The sequence below is a fragment of the Equus caballus genome, chromosome 17 (assembly GCF_041296265.1).
Source record: "Equus caballus isolate H_3958 breed thoroughbred chromosome 17, TB-T2T, whole genome shotgun sequence".
Classification (NCBI taxonomy): Eukaryota; Metazoa; Chordata; class Mammalia; order Perissodactyla; family Equidae; genus Equus; species Equus caballus.
Window position 1 is genome coordinate 38,124,835 of NC_091700.1, and position 22,012 is coordinate 38,146,846.

General features: G+C 41.3%; 1 protein-coding gene across 2 annotated transcripts in view; it reads right to left on the minus strand.

The window, feature by feature from the left end:
- Positions 1-22,012, minus strand: part of LOC138918366 (phosphatidylinositol 3,4,5-trisphosphate 3-phosphatase TPTE2-like) — a 257,717-nt gene that overhangs the window by 161,329 nt on the left and 74,376 nt on the right. The window contains exons 20-25 of one of the 2 annotated variants that reach the window (XM_070239617.1): positions 16,113-16,160; positions 15,176-15,229; positions 9,036-9,083; positions 8,099-8,152; positions 1,959-2,006; positions 1,022-1,075 (exon numbers count right to left, since the gene is read on the minus strand). The exons of the other annotated variant lie outside the window; for it this stretch is intronic. Of the exons in view, the coding sequence (XP_070095718.1) occupies positions 1,022-1,075; positions 1,959-2,006; positions 8,099-8,152; positions 9,036-9,083; positions 15,176-15,229; positions 16,113-16,160 (306 nt within the window). The remainder of the gene's footprint in view (positions 1-1,021; positions 1,076-1,958; positions 2,007-8,098; positions 8,153-9,035; positions 9,084-15,175; positions 15,230-16,112; positions 16,161-22,012) is intronic. 2 annotated transcript variants of the gene reach the window in all.

A 22,012-nucleotide genomic window follows, 5' to 3' on the forward strand; every position in this document is an offset into this window, starting at 1 on the left:
TGACTAAAGACTCAAAGGGCTATCTTCACTGGGTCTCTCCACACTCTGTCTGGAGTCGGCTCCCTGTTTTGTGGTCAGCTCTCACTCTTCTCAGCATTCACGTGGGAGAGGGAATATCGAGCTGCACAGACTCTCCAGCCCTTAAAAGCCCATATAGCGGCAGAGACAACATACCCTCTCCACATCCCAGACATCACCCCAAAAGATGTCCACATACCTGGGAATGCACAGTCTAGGAGTGCATCTCTAGAAAAGCCTACCTCTCTAGAAAGCTACAGTTGGTACGTCTACGGTTCACGATTGGAGTTTGTATTGGTTGCAGAGCCTCAAGCATGACCCCTCATTGCCTTGCCAGTGCTACTAGGATTGAGCCAAAACCATTCAGCAGAGCCTACAATGCCCTTCAAAACCTGACCCTGCCAGCCCTCATCCTTGTGGCGCACCTCTCTCTCCCTCAATCCTGTTCTCCAGTCCTGACCTCCTTTTATTTCCTCCCAAGAGCCATATGCCTTCCAACACTGCTCAATGACGTCAGAAAAAGAAGTGAGAGGTATAAGGACTGGACAGGAAAAATGAAAGTTATCGCTGTTTTCAGATGACATGACTAAGTACACGGAAAACTTTTGTTCCATGTAATAAGCACTTAAATGGTATTTATTACGTGCCAGACATCATCCTAAGTGTTTAACACTTATTTGGTCCTCATAACAAATTGTCACGGAGCCTGGAGAGTTGTTCCATGTTAACGTAAACACCAAGAAATGCAACAACATGTCATTTGAGATTTCCTACATGGGACAGTGATGTGACCAACTTATTTGAACAAGGATTCTGTGAATCTAAGAATATGATAAACATGACTTAGCTCAGTGGATCCGAAATTTTAGAAAAGATCTTAGAATCATTGTCCAGAATATTCCGCATTCCCATGGATCATGCCGCGTCTGCATTTCACTCACTCTCTCTCTCTCTCTCTCTCTCTCTCTCTCTCTCTCTCTCTCTCTCTGAGTATATACGTCACCTTTTGTTGGTGGTTCCATCACAGATTATTTCTGTCAGTTCATCGGGGTCATTTCTAAAGAATTAAAAGCATATATGATCAGACTCCAAGTGACTTCATAGAGTTACACTCTTGTTTGCAATTAGTTACAAGTAGTCTTCAAGTGGTAAACTGGTTGAACCCTAAAGAATTATGTGGGTGTTAGTTATTTGGAAACTAGTATTTTAATCTTCCCTAGAAATAGGGCTTTCTATAGTTGTAACGGAGATCTTCGGCCGGTCAAAAAGCCTAATGAATGAAGATATTGAAATACAATTCTTCACTACTGAACCTTACTCTCACGTGTAATTGCATCGAGGTTGAATTTAGCTCAAAATTCAACTCCAGGTTGTAGGCACACATTTCCCCAGCTCCTCCTAATTTCCTGATCCTCAACACCCTCCACCACATCCTGACCCTTCATGTATCATGTATGTCTTTTCTGTTCCTCATACAGGGTTCAGATGACTGCAGGTCTGAGGCACGGGCTCCCTCCACTATGACGGTGGCTTGGCATTCGGGACACCAGCTTCAGATGGTGGCAGAGCTCTGGAGGCTGAGGAAAGGAGCCGAGGTCTGTTGAGCTCCATTCTCTTCTGCTGAGAGCTCCACTGCTCCCTCTCCACTGCTACCGTCTCCTTGCTCCAAATAGGATTCTCTCCTCTCCTGGCCCACTCTAGCAGAGTCTTACACACAGGCATTCTGAGAGTTTCCTCAAAGCTTTGGCTACTACTTTCTAAGGCTCACAAACAAACCGTGAGTAAGAAGTCTCCCTCTTATGACTCCTCCTTCCTTTTGCCACCTAGGCCCAACAGGAAAGAAAGTTACCTACAGAAGCTTATAGTCTCTTACGGAAACCTGTTGTTGCCATCGATGCCCCCCGTACCTTTCACCACTCAGATCACTCATGTCAACTCACCCCATCTTGTCACTGTTGCCAGACGACATTCGGGAAGAATCCATAACCCTGCCATAGAGTAAAAAACAGGTACAAAAAATAGAGTCAGACATTTTGGAAGATAATCAGGTTCTTTTTCCCAACAGAATTGCAGCACACAAAAAGTAAAGTCACGAGGAAACACGACAGAAACAAAAGCATCCGTTTCAGGGTCCAGCACTGGAACCTCTGACACAGTTTCCGGGTTCTGTATGTGCGTGTGTGCGTGTCTGTGTGTCCCTGTGTGTATCCACTGGAAAGAGAATGAAGGGAACAAGGGAGACATAGCATTCATGATTAAACCTCCTTCCTTCTTCACCATTTTGTTTCTCCTTCATGCACTCTGGAATCAATTTGGGAAACGTGAGAGGGATCTGAGTGTGTCGGGATGGGGAGGTGCATCCAAGTAAGAGCTAACACAGAGATATAGATAGAAAGAGAATACACAAGAACAATGAACATACAGTGTCAGGGCCTAGTCCCTGGTTGTTATTTGGTAGGAAAGAAACAAGTAGGAAGGTCAAGGATGACCAAATGATGATTAAAAGATTTTCTGACCTGCGTGAAGACCATGCGTTTACAATGATTCTTTTTCTTTTTCTTTTTCTCTACAGTCCTTTCAGAAAACGTTATCTGGTTATATTATCCAAAATCAAGACTTTTCACCTCAAAACTGGCTTGGGTAATCTTTTCTCTATTTATCTTTTTCTTCATCTACAAAATAAGACACTTGCAAAATGCACTTTGAGTCTGTCACCTTCACAGTATCATGCTAATATTCAGCACTGCACAAATATTATTGATTTTTGGACAGCCTGCACTCTTCACCAAATTCTTTCAAATTTCATTAATTCTGTATCTGGCAACAATATACATTAGTATATATATCTTAAAGTTCAAATACACTTAAAGGTTCTCATCAAAGTAACACACCCTGATAATTTCCAGAGAAATCATGGGTTCCTATCAAGACGCCAAATGGTACGGCATGTTGCATCCTCCTCCCAAAACTTCAGAAGTCCTAAGGAACTATGCACCCCCAGAAATAACAAGAGTGACAACCCTGGGAAATGACAGAGGCCTGAAGGCTGTCTCTTAATTGGTGGGTAGCCTGGGATTAGGGGCAGTGGGTGGCAGCCTTGAGGGGCTCAGTGTGAGGGAAAATTTTAAGGACCGTTCTTGCCTCTCCCCTGAGTTGCTTGGAAGCGATCACTTTCCTTTCTCAGCAGAAACAAGTAGCAACCACCCAGATGTAGCTAGGATAAAAGTAGAGTAGCATTAGGTTAGCTGATGAAAGCAGGGAAGGGCTGAACAATCCTTGATCCTTCACTCCTCCACCTCCTCCGTCTCCCAAGCCCCAGGTGACAACCTCAAATGCCTCCTCAAATGCCGCTTTCCCCAAGAGCTCAAAGGTGACAGATCCTGACCACAGGAGTTGAGTGGTCACAGTGTTTCACGGTTTCTGAGACTGTCTGCGCCTGGGGCCATCACCTCCCCTCATACTAAACTTACTTAGAAAAACACACCTTAGGTCCTAGGTCTCAACAAAGGTGACTATATAATACAGCACCCAAGAGAGGACACTTCTGAGAGTGAAAAGGACACACTATTAATAATTATTCTGAGATAACAGCCACAGACTGAGATGGTCCCAAGCAAAACGTTAGCCCTTCTCTAATACAAGATGCCAGACAGAGTAGCCAACAGCCACAAGGAATGAAAGCTCACAAGTCAAAACAATTACATACCTGAGGAGTACAACGACTGAAAAAGAAATACAACAAAGTGAGCAACATATACCATTTGAAGTAGAACTACTGGAACATACTGGAACATAAGCATGACAAATACACTTAAAGATACAAGGGAAGATGTTAGTAGCACGAAGCGACAATGAGAAACCATAAGGAAAACCTCATGAGGAAATAGGTGTAAAAGTACGATTGTTAAAGACTTAAGTCGTGGGATAAATAGCAGTGTGGATACATGAGAACAGCAAATTATTTAGACATGGAAAATGACATTGAGAAACTCTCCCAGAAAACACAATAAAACAATAAAGTGAGAGAATATTTAAAAGAACAGCAGTGTGATATGGTGGGTAAAAAAAGACATCTAACATCTGAAATAAACGAAATCCAAGACATCTAAGACGGAAAAAAAAGAAAACAGAGAAGAGGAAATATTCAAAAACTAATGAAGATAAATTTCACAAAGTTAAAGAAGGAAGTAAAAAATTATCTGTCAAGGATCCATGGAAATGAAGAGAAAATTCTAAAAGCTTCCAAAAAGAGCAAAGAAAATAAGAACAGACTGACACGATCTCTCTCTAGAGCAAACAGAACACATCTTGTTTGAGAGCACACAAGTGACATTTATGAAAACAGACAACATATTTGGACATAAACAAAGCATTAATAACGTGCGCGGGAGCAATATCATATAGATTTTCTCTGACCGTATCGCAACTGCAATAGCTTTTTAAAAGTCAACATAATATCAAAGAAGAAAAAAGTTGAAGGACTGACATGAGCCAATGTCAAAATTCACTATAAAGCTACAGCAATCAAGACAGTGTGGTACTGGCGAAAGAACAGACAAATGGACCAAAGGAGCAGAACAGAGAGCCTAGAAATAGATGCCCGTTAACATACTCCACCGTTCTTTGACAAAGGAGCACAGACCATACAATGGAGCAAAGACAGTCTTATCAACGAATGGTGCTGGAAGAACTGGACATCCACGTGCGAGACAATGAACGTGCACATGGACCTTTACACCTTTACAAAACGGAAATCAAAATGCATTATAGACCCACATGTAAAAAGCAAAACTCTAGAATTCCTAGAAGACAATAACACGGAAGAAAACCGAGATGACCTCTTTAGAAACATGACTTTCTAGATGTGACAGCAAAATCAAGATCATGAAAGGAATAACTGATAAGCTGGACTTCATTAACATTTTAAACTGCTGCTCCACAAGACACAATGTCAAGAGGATAAAAACACAAGCCACAGACTGGGAGAAAACATTTGCAAAAGGCACAGTTGATAAAGGAATAACAAATATACAAATACGCAAAGAAATCTTAAAACTAAACAACAAGAACACGCACAACCAGATTAAAAAATGGGGCAAACAACTTAACAGACATCTGGCCAAAGAAGACATAAAAATGGCAACTAAGAGTACGAGACGATGCTCCACATCATATGGCTCCAGGGAAATGCAAATTGAACAACAATGAGATATCAATACACACCTGTTAGAATAGTCAAAATATGGAACACTAACAACAGCAATTGCTGACAAGCATGTGGAGCAATGGAGACACTCATTCAGTATTGGTGGCAAGGCAAAACGGAACAGCCACTCTGGAAGGCAGTTTAGGGGTTTCTTACAAAACTAAGCATAACCCTTAACGTACGATCCAGCTTAACATACGCTCCTTGGTATTTACCCCAACGAGTTCAAAACTTACACGCAGATGAAAACCTGCGCACAAATGCTGATAGCAGCTTTACTCGTAGTCGCCAAAAAGCGGAAGCAACCAAGATGTCCTGCACCAGATGAACGGATGAACAAACCGTGGTACATCTAGTCAACGGCATATTATTCAGCGCTAAAAAGCAACGAGCTATCAAGCTGTGAAAAGAAACCTTACATGCATGTTACTTTGTGAAAGAAGCCAATCTGAAAAGGTTGCATACTGTATGAGGCCAACTATATGACATTCTGGAAGTGGCAAAATTGGGGCGACAGGAAGAGATCCGTGGTTGCCAGGAGTTGGCGGGGAGAAGGATGAATAGGCGGAGCACAAAGGATTTTTAGGGCAGTGAAAATACTCCATCGTTATGAAACTCTAATGACAGATTCATGTCATTCTACTTTTATCCAAACCCATAGAATGTATGACACCAAGAGTGAGTCGCAATGTAAACCATAAATCAGATAATATTCCATTATGGCTTTCATTTTCCAATTCTGGTAATCGTATTATGGTTACGGAAGTGAAAATTTTCTGATTTTGATCACTGTGCTGTGGTTAGGTGTCCCTGAAGGTAGAAAAATAAAACTGAAATATTCAGGAGTAAAGGGTATGTGGTCTGCATTTTCTCTCTAATGATTCAGGAATAGAGCCTAAGTGTGTAGGAAGGTGTGTGTCACGTGTGTGTCTATCAAACATCTTCTGCCTCAACTCACATAAAAATCAGGTCTAGATACAGGTATATTGAGAGAGAGAGCTCTTTCTATGTGTATATCTATATCTAAACGTATTTTCTTTCTCTCTCTCTCTTTCTATATATATCTATAGATCGATAGATCGATAGATAGATAGATTTATGTCTATATACCTACATATCCATATGATGGGAATAACAAAGGAAATGTGACAAAATGTTAACAATTGGAAATGTAAGTAAAGGGTATACTGGAGCTTTTGGAACCATTTGCGAGAAATTTCTGTATGTGTTGGAATATTGTTCAGTCTTAAAAAGAAATGAAATTCTGACACATGCTGCAACATGGATTGACTTTGAGGGCATTGTGCTAAATGAAATAACTAGTCACAAGAAGACAAATTTTGCGTGATTCCACTGACATGACATACCTAGAGTAGTCAAACTCACAGAGACAGAAGGTAGAATGGTGGTTGCCAAGAGCTTGGGAAAGGGGCAACGGGGAGAGTAGTTTAATGTGTACAGAGTTTCAGTTTTGCAAGACGAGAAGAGTTCTGCAGGTTGGCTGCACAACAATATGAAGGTACCTAACGCTACAGAATGGCACACTTAAAAATGCTGAAGATGATCAATTTTAGGTTACATGCATTTACCACAATTTAGAAATCTGCATAAGTTTCGAATTCTTACAATGGAAAAAGTGTTTCAAAAATAGCTCTCCTGGTGCTTGTTCTGGTGAAAATGAGATTGGGGAAAAAAGGAGATAGTACAAAAAAGCTGACGTTGAAAAACCAAAAATTGTCTGTCTCAACTCATCCTACATCCAACCTATTCCACCAAGGAAACTTGAAAGTGCATTTAGAACAATGCCCCTTACTGAGTCTATGTCTTGATTTGCTCTGTCAACCTCCTGACTAAAGACTCAAAGGGCTATCTTCACTGGGTCTCTCCACACTCTGTCTGGAGTCGGCTCCCTGTTTTGTGGTCAGCTCTCACTCTTCTCAGCATTCACGTGGGAGAGGGAATATCGAGCTGCACAGACTCTCCAGCCCTTAAAAGCCCATATAGCGGCAGAGACAACATACCCTCTCCACATCCCAGACATCACCCCAAAAGATGTCCACATACCTGGGAATGCACAGTCTAGGAGTGCATCTCTAGAAAAGCCTACCTCTCTAGAAAGCTACAGTTGGTACGTCTACGGTTCACGATTGGAGTTTGTATTGGTTGCAGAGCCTCAAGCATGACCCCTCATTGCCTTGCCAGTGCTACTAGGATTGAGCCAAAACCATTCAGCAGAGCCTACAATGCCCTTCAAAACCTGACCCTGCCAGCCCTCATCCTTGTGGCGCACCTCTCTCTCCCTCAATCCTGTTCTCCAGTCCTGACCTCCTTTTATTTCCTCCCAAGAGCCATATGCCTTCCAACACTGCTCAATGACGTCAGAAAAAGAAGTGAGAGGTATAAGGACTGGACAGGAAAAATGAAAGTTATCGCTGTTTTCAGATGACATGACTAAGTACACGGAAAACTTTTGTTCCATGTAATAAGCACTTAAATGGTATTTATTACGTGCCAGACATCATCCTAAGTGTTTAACACTTATTTGGTCCTCATAACAAATCGTCACGGAGCCTGGAGAGTTGTTCCATGTTAACGTAAACACCAAGAAATGCAACAACATGTCATTTGAGATTTCCTACATGGGACAGTGATGTGACCAACTTATTTGAACAAGGATTCTGTGAATCTAAGAATATGATAAACATGACTTAGCTCAGTGGATCCGAAATTTTAGAAAAGATCTTAGAATCATTGTCCAGAATATTCCGCATTCCCATGGATCATGCCGCGTCTGCATTTCACTCACTCTCTCTCTCTCTCTCTCTCTCTCTCTCTCTCTCTCTCTCTCTCTCTCTCTCTGAGTATATACGTCACCTTTTGTTGGTGGTTCCATCACAGATTATTTCTGTCAGTTCATCGGGGTCATTTCTAAAGAATTAAAAGCATATATGATCAGACTCCAAGTGACTTCATAGAGTTACACTCTTGTTTGCAATTAGTTACAAGTAGTCTTCAAGTGGTAAACTGGTTGAACCCTAAAGAATTATGTGGGTGTTAGTTATTTGGAAACTAGTATTTTAATCTTCCCTAGAAATAGGGCTTTCTATAGTTGTAACGGAGATCTTCGGCCGGTCAAAAAGCCTAATGAATGAAGATATTGAAATACAATTCTTCACTACTGAACCTTACTCTCACGTGTAATTGCATCGAGGTTGAATTTAGCTCAAAATTCAACTCCAGGTTGTAGGTACACATTTCCCCAGCTCCTCCTAATTTCCTGATCCTCAACACCCTCCACCACATCCTGACCCTTCATGTATCATGTATGTCTTTTCTGTTCCTCATACAGGGTTCAGATGACTGCAGGTCTGAGGCACGGGCTCCCTCCACTATGACGGTGGCTTGGCATTCGGGACACCAGCTTCAGATGGTGGCAGAGCTCTGGAGGCTGAGGAAAGGAGCCGAGGTCTGTTGAGCTCCATTCTCTTCTGCTGAGAGCTCCACTGCTCCCTCTCCACTGCTACCGTCTCCTTGCTCCAAATAGGATTCTCTCCTCTCCTGGCCCACTCTAGCAGAGTCTTACACACAGGCATTCTGAGAGTTTCCTCAAAGCTTTGGCTACTACTTTCTAAGGCTCACAAACAAACCGTGAGTAAGAAGTCTCCCTCTTATGACTCCTCCTTCCTTTTGCCACCTAGGCCCAACAGGAAAGAAAGTTACCTACAGAAGCTTATAGTCTCTTACGGAAACCTGTTGTTGCCATCGATGCCCCCCGTACCTTTCACCACTCAGATCACTCATGTCAACTCACCCCATCTTGTCACTGTTGCCAGACGACATTCGGGAAGAATCCATAACCCTGCCATAGAGTAAAAAACAGGTACAAAAAATAGAGTCAGACATTTTGGAAGATAATCAGGTTCTTTTTCCCAACAGAATTGCAGCACACAAAAAGTAAAGTCACGAGGAAACACGACAGAAACAAAAGCATCCGTTTCAGGGTCCAGCACTGGAACCTCTGACACAGTTTCCGGGTTCTGTATGTGCGTGTGTGCGTGTCTGTGTGTCCCTGTGTGTATCCACTGGAAAGAGAATGAAGGGAACAAGGGAGACATAGCATTCATGATTAAACCTCCTTCCTTCTTCACCATTTTGTTTCTCCTTCATGCACTCTGGAATCAATTTGGGAAACGTGAGAGGGATCTGAGTGTGTCGGGATGGGGAGGTGCATCCAAGTAAGAGCTAACACAGAGATATAGATAGAAAGAGAATACACAAGAACAATGAACATACAGTGTCAGGGCCTAGTCCCTGGTTGTTATTTGGTAGGAAAGAAACAAGTAGGAAGGTCAAGGATGACCAAATGATGATTAAAAGATTTTCTGACCTGCGTGAAGACCATGCGTTTACAATGATTCTTTTTCTTTTTCTTTTTCTCTACAGTCCTTTCAGAAAACGTTATCTGGTTATATTATCCAAAATCAAGACTTTTCACCTCAAAACTGGCTTGGGTAATCTTTTCTCTATTTATCTTTTTCTTCATCTACAAAATAAGACACTTGCAAAATGCACTTTGAGTCTGTCACCTTCACAGTATCATGCTAATATTCAGCACTGCACAAATATTATTGATTTTTGGACAGCCTGCACTCTTCACCAAATTCTTTCAAATTTCATTAATTCTGTATCTGGCAACAATATACATTAGTATATATATCTTAAAGTTCAAATACACTTAAAGGTTCTCATCAAAGTAACACACCCTGATAATTTCCAGAGAAATCATGGGTTCCTATCAAGACGCCAAATGGTACGGCATGTTGCATCCTCCTCCCAAAACTTCAGAAGTCCTAAGGAACTATGCACCCCCAGAAATAACAAGAGTGACAACCCTGGGAAATGACAGAGGCCTGAAGGCTGTCTCTTAATTGGTGGGTAGCCTGGGATTAGGGGCAGTGGGTGGCAGCCTTGAGGGGCTCAGTGTGAGGGAAAATTTTAAGGACCGTTCTTGCCTCTCCCCTGAGTTGCTTGGAAGCGATCACTTTCCTTTCTCAGCAGAAACAAGTAGCAACCACCCAGATGTAGCTAGGATAAAAGTAGAGTAGCATTAGGTTAGCTGATGAAAGCAGGGAAGGGCTGAACAATCCTTGATCCTTCACTCCTCCACCTCCTCCGTCTCCCAAGCCCCAGGTGACAACCTCAAATGCCTCCTCAAATGCCGCTTTCCCCAAGAGCTCAAAGGTGACAGATCCTGACCACAGGAGTTGAGTGGTCACAGTGTTTCACGGTTTCTGAGACTGTCTGCGCCTGGGGCCATCACCTCCCCTCATACTAAACTTACTTAGAAAAACACACCTTAGGTCCTAGGTCTCAACAAAGGTGACTATATAATACAGCACCCAAGAGAGGACACTTCTGAGAGTGAAAAGGACACACTATTAATAATTATTCTGAGATAACAGCCACAGACTGAGATGGTCCCAAGCAAAACGTTAGCCCTTCTCTAATACAAGATGCCAGACAGAGTAGCCAACAGCCACAAGGAATGAAAGCTCACAAGTCAAAACAATTACATACCTGAGGAGTACAACGACTGAAAAAGAAATACAACAAAGTGAGCAACATATACCATTTGAAGTAGAACTACTGGAACATACTGGAACATAAGCATGACAAATACACTTAAAGATACAAGGGAAGATGTTAGTAGCACGAAGCGACAATGAGAAACCATAAGGAAAACCTCATGAGGAAATAGGTGTAAAAGTACGATTGTTAAAGACTTAAGTCGTGGGATAAATAGCAGTGTGGATACATGAGAACAGCAAATTATTTAGACATGGAAAATGACATTGAGAAACTCTCCCAGAAAACACAATAAAACAATAAAGTGAGAGAATATTTAAAAGAACAGCAGTGTGATATGGTGGGTAAAAAAAGACATCTAACATCTGAAATAAACGAAATCCAAGACATCTAAGACGGAAAAAAAAGAAAACAGAGAAGAGGAAATATTCAAAAACTAATGAAGATAAATTTCACAAAGTTAAAGAAGGAAGTAAAAAATTATCTGTCAAGGATCCATGGAAATGAAGAGAAAATTCTAAAAGCTTCCAAAAAGAGCAAAGAAAATAAGAACAGACTGACACGATCTCTCTCTAGAGCAAACAGAACACATCTTGTTTGAGAGCACACAAGTGACATTTATGAAAACAGACAACATATTTGGACATAAACAAAGCATTAATAACGTGCGCGGGAGCAATATCATATAGATTTTCTCTGACCGTATCGCAACTGCAATAGCTTTTTAAAAGTCAACATAATATCAAAGAAGAAAAAAGTTGAAGGACTGACATGAGCCAATGTCAAAATTCACTATAAAGCTACAGCAATCAAGACAGTGTGGTACTGGCGAAAGAACAGACAAATGGACCAAAGGAGCAGAACAGAGAGCCTAGAAATAGATGCCCGTTAACATACTCCACCGTTCTTTGACAAAGGAGCACAGACCATACAATGGAGCAAAGACAGTCTTATCAACGAATGGTGCTGGAAGAACTGGACATCCACGTGCGAGACAATGAACGTGCACATGGACCTTTACACCTTTACAAAACGGAAATCAAAATGCATTATAGACCCACATGTAAAAAGCAAAACTCTAGAATTCCTAGAAGACAATAACACGGAAGAAAACCGAGATGACCTCTTTAGAAACATGACTTTCTAGATGTGACAGCAAAATCAAGATCATGAAAGGAATAACTGATAAGCTGGACTTCATTAACATTTTAAACTGCTGCTCCACAAGACACAATGTCAAGAGGATAAAAACACAAGCCACAGACTGGGAGAAAACATTTGCAAAAGGCACAGTTGATAAAGGAATAACAAATATACAAATACGCAAAGAAATCTTAAAACTAAACAACAAGAACACGCACAACCAGATTAAAAAATGGGGCAAACAACTTAACAGACATCTGGCCAAAGAAGACATAAAAATGGCAACTAAGAGTACGAGACGATGCTCCACATCATATGGCTCCAGGGAAATGCAAATTGAACAACAATGAGATATCAATACACACCTGTTAGAATAGTCAAAATATGGAACACTAACAACAGCAATTGCTGACAAGCATGTGGAGCAATGGAGACACTCATTCAGTATTGGTGGCAAGGCAAAACGGAACAGCCACTCTGGAAGGCAGTTTAGGGGTTTCTTACAAAACTAAGCATAACCCTTAACGTACGATCCAGCTTAACATACGCTCCTTGGTATTTACCCCAACGAGTTCAAAACTTACACGCAGATGAAAACCTGCGCACAAATGCTGATAGCAGCTTTACTCGTAGTCGCCAAAAAGCGGAAGCAACCAAGATGTCCTGCACCAGATGAACGGATGAACAAACCGTGGTACATCTAGTCAACGGCATATTATTCAGCGCTAAAAAGCAACGAGCTATCAAGCTGTGAAAAGAAACCTTACATGCATGTTACTTTGTGAAAGAAGCCAATCTGAAAAGGTTGCATACTGTATGAGGCCAACTATATGACATTCTGGAAGTGGCAAAATTGGGGCGACAGGAAGAGATCCGTGGTTGCCAGGAGTTGGCGGGGAGAAGGATGAATAGGCGGAGCACAAAGGATTTTTAGGGCAGTGAAAATACTCCATCGTTATGAAACTCTAATGACAGATTCATGTCATTCTACTTTTATCCAAACCCATAGAATGTATGACACCAAGAGTGAGTCGCAATGTAAACCATAAATCAGATAATATTCCATTATGGCTTTCATTTTCCAATTCTGGTAATCGTATTATGGTTACGGAAGTGAAAATTTTCTGATTTTGATCACTGTGCTGTGGTTAGGTGTCCCTGAAGGTAGAAAAATAAAACTGAAATATTCAGGAGTAAAGGGTATGTGGTCTGCATTTTCTCTCTAATGATTCAGGAATAGAGCCTAAGTGTGTAGGAAGGTGTGTGTCACGTGTGTGTCTATCAAACATCTTCTGCCTCAACTCACATAAAAATCAGGTCTAGATACAGGTATATTGAGAGAGAGAGCTCTTTCTATGTGTATATCTATATCTAAACGTATTTTCTTTCTCTCTCTCTCTTTCTATATATATCTATAGATCGATAGATCGATAGATAGATAGATTTATGTCTATATACCTACATATCCATATGATGGGAATAACAAAGGAAATGTGACAAAATGTTAACAATTGGAAATGTAAGTAAAGGGTATACTGGAGCTTTTGGAACCATTTGCGAGAAATTTCTGTATGTGTTGGAATATTGTTCAGTCTTAAAAAGAAATGAAATTCTGACACATGCTGCAACATGGATTGACTTTGAGGGCATTGTGCTAAATGAAATAACTAGTCACAAGAAGACAAATTTTGCGTGATTCCACTGACATGACATACCTAGAGTAGTCAAACTCACAGAGACAGAAGGTAGAATGGTGGTTGCCAAGAGCTTGGGAAAGGGGCAACGGGGAGAGTAGTTTAATGTGTACAGAGTTTCAGTTTTGCAAGACGAGAAGAGTTCTGCAGGTTGGCTGCACAACAATATGAAGGTACCTAACGCTACAGAATGGCACACTTAAAAATGCTGAAGATGATCAATTTTAGGTTACATGCATTTACCACAATTTAGAAATCTGCATAAGTTTCGAATTCTTACAATGGAAAAAGTGTTTCAAAAATAGCTCTCCTGGTGCTTGTTCTGGTGAAAATGAGATTGGGGAAAAAAGGAGATAGTACAAAAAAGCTGACGTTGAAAAACCAAAAATTGTCTGTCTCAACTCATCCTACATCCAACCTATTCCACCAAGGAAACTTGAAAGTGCATTTAGAACAATGCCCCTTACTGAGTCTATGTCTTGATTTGCTCTGTCAACCTCCTGACTAAAGACTCAAAGGGCTATCTTCACTGGGTCTCTCCACACTCTGTCTGGAGTCGGCTCCCTGTTTTGTGGTCAGCTCTCACTCTTCTCAGCATTCACGTGGGAGAGGGAATATCGAGCTGCACAGACTCTCCAGCCCTTAAAAGCCCATATAGCGGCAGAGACAACATACCCTCTCCACATCCCAGACATCACCCCAAAAGATGTCCACATACCTGGGAATGCACAGTCTAGGAGTGCATCTCTAGAAAAGCCTACCTCTCTAGAAAGCTACAGTTGGTACGTCTACGGTTCACGATTGGAGTTTGTATTGGTTGCAGAGCCTCAAGCATGACCCCTCATTGCCTTGCCAGTGCTACTAGGATTGAGCCAAAACCATTCAGCAGAGCCTACAATGCCCTTCAAAACCTGACCCTGCCAGCCCTCATCCTTGTGGCGCACCTCTCTCTCCCTCAATCCTGTTCTCCAGTCCTGACCTCCTTTTATTTCCTCCCAAGAGCCATATGCCTTCCAACACTGCTCAATGACGTCAGAAAAAGAAGTGAGAGGTATAAGGACTGGACAGGAAAAATGAAAGTTATCGCTGTTTTCAGATGACATGACTAAGTACACGGAAAACTTTTGTTCCATGTAATAAGCACTTAAATGGTATTTATTACGTGCCAGACATCATCCTAAGTGTTTAACACTTATTTGGTCCTCATAACAAATCGTCACGGAGCCTGGAGAGTTGTTCCATGTTAACGTAAACACCAAGAAATGCAACAACATGTCATTTGAGATTTCCTACATGGGACAGTGATGTGACCAACTTATTTGAACAAGGATTCTGTGAATCTAAGAATATGATAAACATGACTTAGCTCAGTGGATCCGAAATTTTAGAAAAGATCTTAGAATCATTGTCCAGAATATTCCGCATTCCCATGGATCATGCCGCGTCTGCATTTCACTCACTCTCTCTCTCTCTCTCTCTCTCTCTCTCTCTCTCTCTCTCTCTCTCTCTCTCTGAGTATATACGTCACCTTTTGTTGGTGGTTCCATCACAGATTATTTCTGTCAGTTCATCGGGGTCATTTCTAAAGAATTAAAAGCATATATGATCAGACTCCAAGTGACTTCATAGAGTTACACTCTTGTTTGCAATTAGTTACAAGTAGTCTTCAAGTGGTAAACTGGTTGAACCCTAAAGAATTATGTGGGTGTTAGTTATTTGGAAACTAGTATTTTAATCTTCCCTAGAAATAGGGCTTTCTATAGTTGTAACGGAGATCTTCGGCCGGTCAAAAAGCCTAATGAATGAAGATATTGAAATACAATTCTTCACTACTGAACCTTACTCTCACGTGTAATTGCATCGAGGTTGAATTTAGCTCAAAATTCAACTCCAGGTTGTAGGTACACATTTCCCCAGCTCCTCCTAATTTCCTGATCCTCAACACCCTCCACCACATCCTGACCCTTCATGTATCATGTATGTCTTTTCTGTTCCTCATACAGGGTTCAGATGACTGCAGGTCTGAGGCACGGGCTCCCTCCACTATGACGGTGGCTTGGCATTCGGGACACCAGCTTCAGATGGTGGCAGAGCTCTGGAGGCTGAGGAAAGGAGCCGAGGTCTGTTGAGCTCCATTCTCTTCTGCTGAGAGCTCCACTGCTCCCTCTCCACTGCTACCGTCTCCTTGCTCCAAATAGGATTCTCTCCTCTCCTGGCCCACTCTAGCAGAGTCTTACACACAGGCATTCTGAGAGTTTCCTCAAAGCTTTGGCTACTACTTTCTAAGGCTCACAAACAAACCGTGAGTAAGAAGTCTCCCTCTTATGACTCCTCCTTCCTTTTGCCACCTAGGCCCAACAGGAAAGAAAGTTACCTACAGAAGCTTATAGTCTCTTACGGAAACCTGTTGTTGCCATCGATGCCCCCCGTACCTTTCACCACTCAGATCACTCATGTCAACTCACCCCATCTTGTCACTGTTGCCAGACGACATTCGGGAAGAATCCATAACCCTGCCATAGAGTAAAAAACAGGTACAAAAAATAGAGTCAGACATTTTGGAAGATAATCAGGTTCTTTTTCCCAACAGAATTGCAGCACACAAAAAGTAAAGTCACGAGGAAACACGACAGAAACAAAAGCATCCGTTTCAGGGTCCAGCACTGGAACCTCTGACACAGTTTCCGGGTTCTGTATGTGCGTGTGTGCGTGTCTGTGTGTCCCTGTGTGTATCCACTGGAAAGAGAATGAAGGGAACAAGGGAGACATAGCATTCATGATTAAACCTCCTTCCTTCTTCACCATTTTGTTTCTCCTTCATGCACTCTGGAATCAATTTGGGAAACGTGAGAGGGATCTGAGTGTGTCGGGATGGGGAGGTGCATCCAAGTAAGAGCTAACACAGAGATATAGATAGAAAGAGAATACACAAGAACAATGAACATACAGTGTCAGGGCCTAGTCCCTGGTTGTTATTTGGTAGGAAAGAAACAAGTAGGAAGGTCAAGGATGACCAAATGATGATTAAAAGATTTTCTGACCTGCGTGAAGACCATGCGTTTACAATGATTCTTTTTCTTTTTCTTTTTCTCTACAGTCCTTTCAGAAAACGTTATCTGGTTATATTATCCAAAATCAAGACTTTTCACCTCAAAACTGGCTTGGGTAATCTTTTCTCTATTTATCTTTTTCTTCATCTACAAAATAAGACACTTGCAAAATGCACTTTGAGTCTGTCACCTTCACAGTATCATGCTAATATTCAGCACTGCACAAATATTATTGATTTTTGGACAGCCTGCACTCTTCACCAAATTCTTTCAAATTTCATTAATTCTGTATCTGGCAACAATATACATTAGTATATATATCTTAAAGTTCAAATACACTTAAAGGTTCTCATCAAAGTAACACACCCTGATAATTTCCAGAGAAATCATGGGTTCCTATCAAGACGCCAAATGGTACGGCATGTTGCATCCTCCTCCCAAAACTTCAGAAGTCCTAAGGAACTATGCACCCCCAGAAATAACAAGAGTGACAACCCTGGGAAATGACAGAGGCCTGAAGGCTGTCTCTTAATTGGTGGGTAGCCTGGGATTAGGGGCAGTGGGTGGCAGCCTTGAGGGGCTCAGTGTGAGGGAAAATTTTAAGGACCGTTCTTGCCTCTCCCCTGAGTTGCTTGGAAGCGATCACTTTCCTTTCTCAGCAGAAACAAGTAGCAACCACCCAGATGTAGCTAGGATAAAAGTAGAGTAGCATTAGGTTAGCTGATGAAAGCAGGGAAGGGCTGAACAATCCTTGATCCTTCACTCCTCCACCTCCTCCGTCTCCCAAGCCCCAGGTGACAACCTCAAATGCCTCCTCAAATGCCGCTTTCCCCAAGAGCTCAAAGGTGACAGATCCTGACCACAGGAGTTGAGTGGTCACAGTGTTTCACGGTTTCTGAGACTGTCTGCGCCTGGGGCCATCACCTCCCCTCATACTAAACTTACTTAGAAAAACACACCTTAGGTCCTAGGTCTCAACAAAGGTGACTATATAATACAGCACCCAAGAGAGGACACTTCTGAGAGTGAAAAGGACACACTATTAATAATTATTCTGAGATAACAGCCACAGACTGAGATGGTCCCAAGCAAAACGTTAGCCCTTCTCTAATACAAGATGCCAGACAGAGTAGCCAACAGCCACAAGGAATGAAAGCTCACAAGTCAAAACAATTACATACCTGAGGAGTACAACGACTGAAAAAGAAATACAACAAAGTGAGCAACATATACCATTTGAAGTAGAACTACTGGAACATACTGGAACATAAGCATGACAAATACACTTAAAGATACAAGGGAAGATGTTAGTAGCACGAAGCGACAATGAGAAACCATAAGGAAAACCTCATGAGGAAATAGGTGTAAAAGTACGATTGTTAAAGACTTAAGTCGTGGGATAAATAGCAGTGTGGATACATGAGAACAGCAAATTATTTAGACATGGAAAATGACATTGAGAAACTCTCCCAGAAAACACAATAAAACAATAAAGTGAGAGAATATTTAAAAGAACAGCAGTGTGATATGGTGGGTAAAATAAGACATCTAACATCTGAAATAAACGAAATCCAAGACATCTAAGACGGAAAAAAAAGAAAACAGAGAAGAGGAAATATTCAAAAACTAATGAAGATAAATTTCACAAAGTTAAAGAAGGAAGTAAAAAATTATCTGTCAAGGATCCATGGAAATGAAGAGAAAATTCTAAAAGCCTCCAAAAAGAGCAAAGAAAATAAGAACAGACTGACACGATCTCTCTCTAGAGCAAACAGAACACATCTTGTTTGAGAGCACACAAGTGACATTTATGAAAACAGACAACATATTTGGACATAAACAAAGCATTAATAACGTGCGCGGGAGCAATATCATATAGATTTTCTCTGACCGTATCGCAACTGCAATAGCTTTTTAAAAGTCAACATAATATCAAAGAAGAAAAAAGTTGAAGGACTGACATGAGCCAATGTCAAAATTCACTATAAAGCTACAGCAATCAAGACAGTGCGGTACTGGCGAAAGAACAGACAAATGGACCAAAGGAGCAGAACAGAGAGCCTAGAAATAGATGCCCGTTAACATACTCCACCGTTCTTTGACAAAGGAGCACAGACCATACAATGGAGCAAAGACAGTCTTATCAACGAATGGTGCTGGAAGAACTGGACATCCACGTGCGAGACAATGAACGTGCACATGGACCTTTACACCTTTACAAAACGGAAATCAAAATGCATTATAGACCCACATGTAAAAAGCAAAACTCTAGAATTCCTAGAAGACAATAACACGGAAGAAAACCGAGATGACCTCTTTAGAAACATGACTTTCTAGATGTGACAGCAAAATCAAGATCATGAAAGGAATAACTGATAAGCTGGACTTCATTAACATTTTAAACTGCTGCTCCACAAGACACAATGTCAAGAGGATAAAAACACAAGCCACAGACTGGGAGAAAACATTTGCAAAAGGCACAGTTGATAAAGGAATAACAAATATACAAATACGCAAAGAAATCTTAAAACTAAACAACAAGAACACGCACAACCAGATTAAAAAATGGGGCAAACAACTTAACAGACATCTGGCCAAAGAAGACATAAAAATGGCAACTAAGAGTACGAGACGATGCTCCACATCATATGGCTCCAGGGAAATGCAAATTGAACAACAATGAGATACCACTACACACCTGTTAGAATAGTCAAAATATGGAACACTAACAACAGCAATTGCTGACAAGCATGTGGAGCAATGGAGACACTCATTCAGTATTGGTGGCAAGGCAAAACGGAACAGCCACTCTGGAAGGCAGTTTAGGGGTTTCTTACAAAACTAAGCATAACCCTTAACGTACGATCCAGCTTAACATACGCTCCTTGGTATTTACCCCAACGAGTTCAAAACTTACACGCAGATGAAAACCTGCGCACAAATGCTGATAGCAGCTTTACTCGTAATCGCCAAAAAGCGGAAGCAACCAAGATGTCCTGCACCAGATGAACGGCTGAACAAACCGTGGTACATCTAGTCAACGGCATATTATTCAGCGCTAAAAAGCAACGAGCTATCAAGCTGTGAAAAGAAACCTTACATGCATGTTACTTTGTGAAAGAAGCCAATCTGAAAAGGTTGCATACTGTATGAGGCCAACTATATGACATTCTGGAAGTGGCAAAATTGGGGCGACAGGAAGAGATCCGTGGTTGCCAGGAGTTGGCGGGGAGAAGGATGAATAGGCGGAGCACAAAGGATTTTTAGGGCAGTGAAAATACTCCATCGTTATGAAACTCTAATGACAGATTCATGTCATTCTACTTTTATCCAAACCCATAGAATGTATGACACCAAGAGTGAGTCGCAATGTAAACCATAAATCAGATAATATTCCATTATGGCTTTCATTTTCCAATTCTGGTAATCGTATTATGGTTACGGAAGTGAAAATTTTCTGATTTTGATCACTGTGCTGTGGTTAGGTGTCCCTGAAGGTAGAAAAATAAAACTGAAATATTCAGGAGTAAAGGGTATGTGGTCTGCATTTTCTCTCTAATGATTCAGGAATAGAGCCTAAGTGTGTAGGAAGGTGTGTGTCACGTGTGTGTCTATCAAACATCTTCTGCCTCAACTCACATAAAAATCAGGTCTAGATACAGGTATATTGAGAGAGAGAGCTCTTTCTATGTGTATATCTATATCTAAACGTATTTTCTTTCTCTCTCTCTCTTTCTATATATATCTATAGATCGATAGATCGATAGATAGATAGATTTATGTCTATATACCTACATATCCATATGATGGGAATAACAAAGGAAATGTGACAAAATGTTAACAATTGGAAATGTAAGTAAAGGGTATACTGGAGCTTTTGGAACCATTTGCGAGAAATTTCTGTATGTGTTGGAATATTGTTCAGTCTTAAAAAGAAATGAAATTCTGACACATGCTGCAACATGGATTGACTTTGAGGGCATTGTGCTAAATGAAATAACTAGTCACAAGAAGACAAATTTTGCGTGATTCCACTGACATGACATACCTAGAGTAGTCAAACTCACAGAGACAGAAGGTAGAATGGTGGTTGCCAAGAGCTTGGGAAAGGGGCAACGGGGAGAGTAGTTTAATGTGTACAGAGTTTCAGTTTTGCAAGACGAGAAGAGTTCTGCAGGTTGGCTGCACAACAATATGAAGGTACCTAACGCTACAGAATGGCACACTTAAAAATGCTGAAGATGATCAATTTTAGGTTACATGCATTTACCACAATTTAGAAATCTGCATAAGTTTCGAATTCTTACAATGGAAAAAGTGTTTCAAAAATAGCTCTCCTGGTGCTTGTTCTGGTGAAAATGAGATTGGGGAAAAAAGGAGATAGTACAAAAAAGCTGACGTTGAAAAACCAAAAATTGTCTGTCTCAACTCATCCTACATCCAACCTATTCCACCAAGGAAACTTGAAAGTGCATTTAGAACAATGCCCCTTACTGAGTCTATGTCTTGATTTGCTCTGTCAACCTCCTGACTAAAGACTCAAAGGGCTATCTTCACTGGGTCTCTCCACACTCTGTCTGGAGTCGGCTCCCTGTTTTGTGGTCAGCTCTCACTCTTCTCAGCATTCACGTGGGAGAGGGAATATCGAGCTGCACAGACTCTCCAGCCCTTAAAAGCCCATATAGCGGCAGAGACAACATACCCTCTCCACATCCCAGACATCACCCCAAAAGATGTCCACATACCTGGGAATGCACAGTCTAGGAGTGCATCTCTAGAAAAGCCTACCTCTCTAGAAAGCTACAGTTGGTACGTCTACGGTTCACGATTGGAGTTTGTATTGGTTGCAGAGCCTCAAGCATGACCCCTCATTGCCTTGCCAGTGCTACTAGGATTGAGCCAAAACCATTCAGCAGAGCCTACAATGCCCTTCAAAACCTGACCCTGCCAGCCCTCATCCTTGTGGCGCACCTCTCTCTCCCTCAATCCTGTTCTCCAGTCCTGACCTCCTTTTATTTCCTCCCAAGAGCCATATGCCTTCCAACACTGCTCAATGATGTCAGAAAAAGAAGTGAGAGGTATAAGGACTGGACAGGAAAAATGAAAGTTATCGCTGTTTTCAGATGACATGACTAAGTACACGGAAAACTTTTGTTCCATGTAATAAGCACTTAAATGGTATTTATTACGTGCCAGACATCATCCTAAGTGTTTAACACTTATTTGGTCCTCATAACAAATCGTCACGGAGCCTGGAGAGTTGTTCCATGTTAACGTAAACACCAAGAAATGCAACAACATGTCATTTGAGATTT